Source organism: Engraulis encrasicolus, chromosome 20, assembly GCF_034702125.1.
Source record: "Engraulis encrasicolus isolate BLACKSEA-1 chromosome 20, IST_EnEncr_1.0, whole genome shotgun sequence".
Classification (NCBI taxonomy): domain Eukaryota; kingdom Metazoa; phylum Chordata; class Actinopteri; order Clupeiformes; family Engraulidae; genus Engraulis; species Engraulis encrasicolus.
In genome coordinates this window covers 28171538-28179578 of record NC_085876.1, presented here as the reverse complement: position 1 = coordinate 28179578, position 8041 = coordinate 28171538, and the positions used below count along the sequence as shown (strand labels likewise).

Here is an 8041-nt window from a genome sequence, read left to right as displayed (position 1 = left end):
GTGTGTGTGTGTGTGTGTGTGTGTGTGTGTGTGTGTAATACACAGCATGTGTAGTGTGTGTGTGTGTGTGTGTGTGTGTGTGTGTGTGTGTGTGTGTGTGTGTGTGTGTGTGTGTTTACCTGTTGTACGTCCTGCTGGAAGACGCAGAGCTGCAGGCGCTGGTGCAGGCGCACCTTGCGGTGTTGCCAGATGTTCTCCAGCTGCCGCTGGTGGTGCAGCACCTCGTGGATGACGTCCAGCACGTGGTGCACCGCCTTGCTGTAATTGGCCGACGCCGTCAGCGAATCGGCACTGCCGGGGGTCAGGGGCCGCTGCAGCTTGTCCAATAGAGCCTTGCCGTCTTGGCTCACCTGTCGGGCGTTGGACGTGCAAGGACGAGAGATGAATTCTTCATAATCAAGATTTTTTTTATTTATTTACTTATTATTATTTCTTTTCATATCTTTATTAGACAGGGGACAAGTGGGACTGAACATCATTACATTACACTACATTACACTTAACTGATGCTTTTATCCAAGGCGACTTGGTTATTTTAAGTACAAACAACATTTTAAAACGCAAAGATACATGATACAGGACCACGAGTGCCACGAGTCAAGACTGTGAGAGACGGTGTCTGTGTGTACGTGTATATGTTTATGCGTTACACACACACACACACACACACAGACACAGACACACACACACACTTTCTTTTCAAAATTCACACATATAATTATCGCTGGTAGCTAGGACACAGCGTGTCGATAATGAGTGTTGTTGATGGCAGCTGGTGATGGCGATGCGGTACAATAGCTGTATTGTGTCAGCCCACCCATACTCTGTGACAATGGCCTCCTTGTAACGTGGTCATAGGCGCAGTGACAACACACACACTGACTCCAACACACATACACACACGTTGCAGCAATGACTTGTTCTAGGCCATAAAAATACACAGTGAGACAGTTGTGTAAAAGTCAACGGCAGCGATATGATGAACGGAGATGTGAGTGGTCATTGTGTATGTGTGCATTTCCGAGAAAATCAAAGTCGGCTTTATGTCCCTTTTGGGATAATAATGCGTAATTTGTGCATTTAATAATGCTTAGTTTGTGCATTTATTCATATGTGTATTTTCTAGATGATCAAAGACAAAGACAAAGTATGTTACTAATATGTCTGTGCATTTATTCATATGTATCTTAATGATCTAATGATTCTAATTAGTATGTACTAGGGCTGTAACGATACACTCAACTCATGATTCGGTGCGTATCACAATTTTTGTCCTACAGGTCGATTTTTTAAACAATTATTTAAAACATGCATATTAATGTGGCTTGTTGCTTTTGTTTTCTGGACTGAAAGGTAACAGGACTTTGAAAGGGTGCATCTAGATATTGCCTTCTTGCACCACGATGCAGTATAGTGACTTGGCGTATCATGATTTCTCAGCCCTAGTATGTACACATGCACACAGGAGCACTAGCATGCACACCCACACACACACACAAACGCGCACACACACAAACGTGCGCACACACACACACACACAAGCCCACACACATGCCCCCCCCCCCACACACACACACACGTCCACGCCCACACACGCCCACGCACACACACGTCCACGCCCACACACGCCCACGCACACACACGCCCACGCACAGACACACACGTCCACGCCCACACACGTGCGTTACCTCCGAGTATGCTGCGGTGATGTGCTCGTAGAGGCCCTGGTGGTGGTGAATGGCGTCCTCGAGGTCCTGCAGCTCCGACGGCAGCTCCACCTCACCACACGCCTTGCACCACGAGTCCACGTTGCTCATGTACTGTAGACACACACAGACACACATACGTACACGCACACGCACACGCACACACAAGCAGGCACAGACACACATAAAACCCGAAAAAGATGAGTACCTCCTTGTCAAAACATCAACTACTCCCACTGATTCACAGTCAGGGTCTAAACACATCAGCATGGATGCATATTTTGAGAGAGAGAAAGAGAGAGAGAGAGAGAGAGAGAGAGAGAGAGAGAGAGAGAGAGAGAGAGAGAGAGAGAGAGAGAGAGAGAGAGAGAGATAGAGAGAGAGAGAGAGAGAGAGAGAGAGAGAGAGAGAGAGAGAGAATGAGAGAAAATGCAGAGTGTATTCATGCCAGATAAAGAACAAAAGCCGCATCGAATAACACAAAAAAGGAAAAACAGGGAGGTGAAAACAAAACCCTCTCGTGACTACCAGAAAGGGGAGTGATGTATATATTCACAAAGACAAGTCATATCAAAGAGGAGGGAGAGGAGCCCCCCCCCCTGTCAGTCAGTCAGTCAATCTTTGATCTCGTCTGCTCTTATCTCTGCACCCCCTGACATAGAGGAGCAGCATGGGGGTAGAGGGGCGGAGGCCCAAAGGATCCAGAGCCAGGGGCGGAGGCCCGAAGGATCCAGAACCATCCAACCACCAGTGTTGGGAATAACGGCGTTTAAATAAACGGCGTTACTAACGCCGTTACTTTTTTCAGTAACGGATAATCTAACTAATTATTCTTACTGTCAGTATAACGCCGTTACAATTTCATACACTCCGTTACTGCACGTTACTGTTTGGGTAGCCTATGCGTCGTCACCGTGCGTTCTATTACCAAAACCTCTCCATACGGTCATATGGCCACGTTCGCCTCTGCCATCCACCCAGTAGAAGTCAGAAAGTGGGACAGAATGAGTGTGTGTGTGTGTGCTGCTTGGTGAACAGTGTTTGTCTGATCCCAGGATTGTTGCGTTTGCGTCCGGATAGGTGGCTACCCGCATCACCGGGGGCTGAATGGAGGGAGCGCAAGCTAACATTACCAGAACCACTCTCACCCCTAATTCCTCCACCAATAGGACTACCTGTATGGACACTACGACTGCATTCGCCACTACCGCCGACTCACTTGAGATCGGATAAAGTCACCGAATGAGTTTCAATGTGTGTGTGTGTGCTTAGAGAACATCCTTGCTTCGCATGTCGGCATCACTGCCTTCGGAAGTTTCGCCGCGGTAAACAAAGAGTACTCGTCCGATCATTATCCTCCTCGTGACATAAAAACTGTCCTTCAGAGTCAGAATAGGCAAATAACATGCTCAGAACTTCATCATGATTCAACTTCTCACTAACCACGATGAAATAGCTCGCTGATAGTTCGCTGATAACACAAACTCTAGCCTACTCGTACGCTTCGAGATAAAGACGCAAAGTGGCTACTTCCGCATTTTGTGGTCGCGTCACAGGTCGCGTCTTTTACTGCTTCACGACTCTGTGAACTACAAAATGACGTAATCGTAGTCTTGTCAGAGACAGTTTAGATAGAAAATCTCTGGTCTTGTTTGAAAGGATAGCATTTAGTAATAATTAAAATGTAAATACTACATTTAGTAGTAATTTAAAGTTGGATTTAACATGCACATTTTCAGTTGAATTTAAATAAGCCTATTAAAATGTGTTATTTTCTTTTATATAAAAAAAAATATATATAGGCCTATATATAGGCTAGGCTATATATTGTCCATCCAGTGGCTTTGGTTTATTATGTTGCAATAAATTGTTGTTTGTATCGTTACCTGTCTTTACCGTCCTTCTCTATGTGGTTTATGAAACATGGTCGGGGGGCGAGTAACGCAATAGTTACTTTTACTGGTAACTAGTTACTTTGATACCGGAGTAACTCAGGAAGTAACTCAGTTACTTTTTTGGAGAAGTAACTAGTAACTAGTAACTAGTTACTTTTTCAAAGTAACTTGCCCAACACTGCCAACCACTGCCACAGTGCATAGAAATCAGTGACTGCAGAACTCTAAAGCAGGGATGGGGAAACTTGTTTCATTTGAGGGGCCACTTCAAATTCCTCCGATGGGCGCACTATGAATACAAACCAGGATCTCCCCCTGCACTTTCGGCCTATATTGAAGGCAGCCAGCTTGAAAACAGACTCCACATTCTCTTGGTCCCCTGAATATAACTTAATTGCATTGCAAATGTAATTTCTGAGATTCCTTTAAAAATATGTTATATTTCATGTGAAGCTGCATAACACTGAAATTATCGGGGGCCGGATAAAACGGCCTCTGTAAACCGTAAACGGCCCTCGAGACATAGGCTCCCCACCCCTAATCTAAAGCCAGGCAGTGGATTTTTGTTGAGAAACCATAAGTATTAAGTTAGCGTTAAATTATATAACATCACACTAAACTTAGGTGATGCTTTCACCATCCAAAGAAGTGACTCGAGTTATTTACAGGGTATTAGTTACAGTCCCTGGAACAATGTGGGGTTAGGTACCTTGCTCAAGGGTGGCACCTCAGCCATGGAGTGAGATAGGGAGTGACAGGGTGAGATTCAAACCTGCAGCCCTGTCATCTACAGCCCAACTCCCTAGCTACTACACCACAGGAAGGTACTCATTGGGTTTTGATTTGTGTGTGTTTGTGTGTGTGTGTACAGTATGTACTGTTTATATAAATCCATATGGAATATGTATGGAAATGCTGGACTGAATAATTCAGCATAAAAAATTGTAATTGTAATCCAACACAGCTGGCAATATACAGCTCCAGGCCTTTTTATTAGAATACCATGAAAAAGTTGATTTATTTCCATAATTCCATCAATAATGTTAAACTGTCATGGATTGTAGATTCATGGCCCAGTTTTTTAACTATTCCAATCATTATTTTTTTTCTTTTTATATACGTTGGCCTTCCAGCTCAAAAAACCCATGAATTGGGGAATTCGCATTATTAGAATATTGTTATAAAATCACATTTTTCTTCATCAAAATTCGGGTCACATTAAATCAGTTGAAATTTGGTACTTTCTACATAACATGCAATGGTCAATACTTGGTTAGGACATTCTCTGTCTTCATAATGGCCATGATGCGTTTAACATTGAAGTCAATGGCAAAAACAGTGCATGGGAGTTATGGAAGCCCAGATATCCTTGATGCTTTGCTGTCAGCTGTTCTTGTTTGTTGACCTGGTGCCCCACACTTCCCTCTTCAATATACCCGAAGATTTCCATGCCACGTTTTGGTGTTAACTCACCAGTTTAATTCTAACTCAACAGAAATTAAACCCCATTCATTTTCAATGGGGTTTCATTTCTGGTTATTTAGAATTAAACTGGTGAGTTAGCGCCAAAACGTGGAATGGAAATCTACAGGGTATATTGAAGAGTGAAGTGTGGGGTACCAGGTCAACAAACAAGAACAGCTGACAGCAAAGCATCAAGGATATCTGGGCTTCCATAACTCCCATGCACTGTTTTTGCCATTGACTTCAATGTTAAACGCATCATGGCCATTATGAAGACAGAGAATGTCCTAACCAAGTATTGACCATTGCATGTTATGTAGAAAGTACCAAATTTCAACTGATTTAATGTGACCCGAATTTTGATGAAGAAAAATGTGATTTTATAACAATATTCTAATAATGCGAATTCCCCAATTCATGGGTTTTTTTAGCTGGAAGGCCAACGTATATAAAAAGAAAAAAAATAATGATTGGAATAGTTAAAAAACTGGGCCATGAATCTACAATCCATGACACTTTAACATTATTGATGGAATTATGGAAATAAATCAACTTTTTCATGGTATTCTAATAAAAAGGCCTGGAGCTGTATAACAACATGTACGGTATACAACATTTTTTTCCAGGAGGAAAAAAGCAGTGGCAGAGAGATGCTGGAAGATTAATGGGCAGAAACAAAGATATATAGGTTAATGACTGGGAGAGGTAGAGAGAGACAGAGAGACAGAGAGACAGAGAGGGAGAGAGGGAGAGAGAGACAGAGAGGGAGAGAGGGAGAGGGAGAGAGAGAGAGAGAGCGCGTGATAGAGAGAGAGAGAGAGAGACACAGAGAAAGAGAGAAACCGAGGGAGGGAGGGAGAGGGAGAGAGAGAGAGAGATGGAGAGAGAGAGAGAGAAGAGAGAGAGAGAGAGAAAGAGAGAAACCGAGGGAGGGAGGGAGAGGGAGAGAGAGAGAGAGAAACAGCGAGATAGCCCAGCCCTGTTTTTTCTGCAACATGGCATCTATACTTCCTCTCTGGTCTGTTTTGCAGCTGCAGTGGAGAGCTCATTAAAAATCAGAGTTGGACTAAAACAGCCAAAAAACATGTTCATCTCTTTCCCCCTTTCTCTATATAAAGTAGACAGAGTCCCAGAAGCAGCAGCTAAACGATTAGATTTGCTGCACAGCTTCATTTGCATTCACCAGTTTGTACCCCGCACGGAGCTGCTGCACTTTCAAACATGAGCAAAACACATAAATATGCATAAGCACAAGCTGAAGTTTATTCGTTATATAAACATATCAAAAAGGAAGTTGTTGTGAGACCAACAGACTTTACCGGTGTAAATAGTGATTAAGGATTCTGGGGGGGGGGGTTCACAACATTGATAAAATGGCCGACAGGAGAGCTGCTGAAACGGTTGGTGTTTGGCTGGCTTTAGTTGCTCCATCACAGCCTACTCTAGCCTATCTATCATTCCCTCAGCTTCACTATAGCCCTGTCCAGTCAAGTCAAGTATACTTTATTGTCAAAATTCTGTGTATCAAGGTTAGCAGAGAAGTTTGAAATTGCGTTTGACTAGTCTCTAATGTGTGGTTAAACTAAACATATGCACAAGACGACTTCCAATAATCACACACTGTCACACACACACACACACACACGCACGCGCGCGCGCACGCACGCACGCACGCGCGCACGCACGCACACCTGTGCCTCCACCCAACCTAAGCTATCCCCCAATCCCATCATATCAAACCCCTACCCACAACCTCCAGCTCCAACATACTGTACCTGGTCACATTTCTGGTGAAAGGAGGCGGACATCTCGAGCAGGGTGCTGCGCTCGTCCAGGGCGGCGGCGAAGGCCTTCCACTCCTGCTCCAACTGGGAGGAGATCTGCTTGATCTGCTGAGAAGCGTAGTGGCCCGACTCCAGCAGACGGTTGCCAACCGACATGATGCGGTTGATGTTCACGTACACATTCTGGAACGAGAGAGAGAAAAAAAATCATACTTAAATGTATCATACTTTAAAAATAGAAAACATACATCCTAATTTAAACACAACTGGCATGATGCGGTTGATGTTCATGTACACATTCTGGAACGAGAAAGAGAAAAAAAATGGATAATGCTTTAAATGCTTTTTAAAATTACTATTTTATAGATCTTTATAGAAGAGGGAGAAATATTTAGATCATATTTTGTATTGTTTCATACAGCAAGACATTCGGAGTGAGCATAAACATAACTGCCATGATGCTGTTGATGTTCAAGAACACATTCTAAATTGGGTGGGAGAGAGAAAGGAAATGTTTTCAGTGTTGTAAATGCCTTATTTCATATTCAGAGAGAGAGAGAGAGATAGATAGAGAGAGAGAGACACTTCATCTATGTTCATATTTTCACATCCTTCCTACAAAGTGGTCGCTGTGTGCGTGTGAGGAGAGTCTTGACTTACATACGTCATATCTCTTTACTTATTTATGAAATATTTTAATCTTATACAATATATAGTCTCAATTTATTGCACTTCCCATGAATTCATCTCATTACGTGTCATGTAACGTCTCAATCCATCATCAGAAATAATTTGCATTTATATTAAATCATTATTATACCGTTATGAAAGATGACTGGCTGTGTGCGTTATATCCTTTAGCCATAACACGTCATGTGCTTCTACTGAATGCAGGCCTAATAAAAGAATAAAATGAAAATGCCTGAAATTGTCCATTTTTGAAAGAAGAATAACCTAATGATGACTTCATATTTTCAATGTTTTTTTATTCTCACAAACTCTTCTCAAGCCTGAAAGCAGGCCCCCAGAAAGGAGACAGATCATTAAGAAAACAACAAATCTTGATACATACAATTTATAGATCTGCACAGAAAAAAAAGAAAAAAACGTAAAAGCACAGGAGGATCAAAGGAGTACTTGACGCCGCTCAAGCCATGCATGTCAATAACATGACACATATGTCACCGTAGAA

At 42.8% G+C, this 8041-nt stretch overlaps 1 protein-coding gene across 5 annotated transcripts in view; it reads right to left on the bottom strand.

The window, feature by feature from the left end:
- Nucleotides 1-7044, bottom strand: part of trioa (trio Rho guanine nucleotide exchange factor a) — an 88379-nt gene extending 81335 nt beyond the window's left edge. For 3 of the 5 annotated variants that reach the window (XM_063185710.1, XM_063185715.1, XM_063185711.1), the window contains exons 1-3: nucleotides 6841-7044; nucleotides 1689-1820; nucleotides 120-350 (exon numbers count right to left, since the gene is read on the bottom strand). In XM_063185710.1, coding sequence (XP_063041780.1) covers nucleotides 120-350; nucleotides 1689-1820; nucleotides 6841-7005 — 528 coding nt within the window. In that variant the 5' untranslated portion in view covers nucleotides 7006-7044. The remainder of the gene's footprint in view (nucleotides 1-119; nucleotides 351-1688; nucleotides 1821-6840) is intronic. The other 2 variants (XM_063185708.1, XM_063185709.1) reach the window with 2 other exon arrangements.
- Nucleotides 7045-8041: the final 997 nt, after the last annotated feature.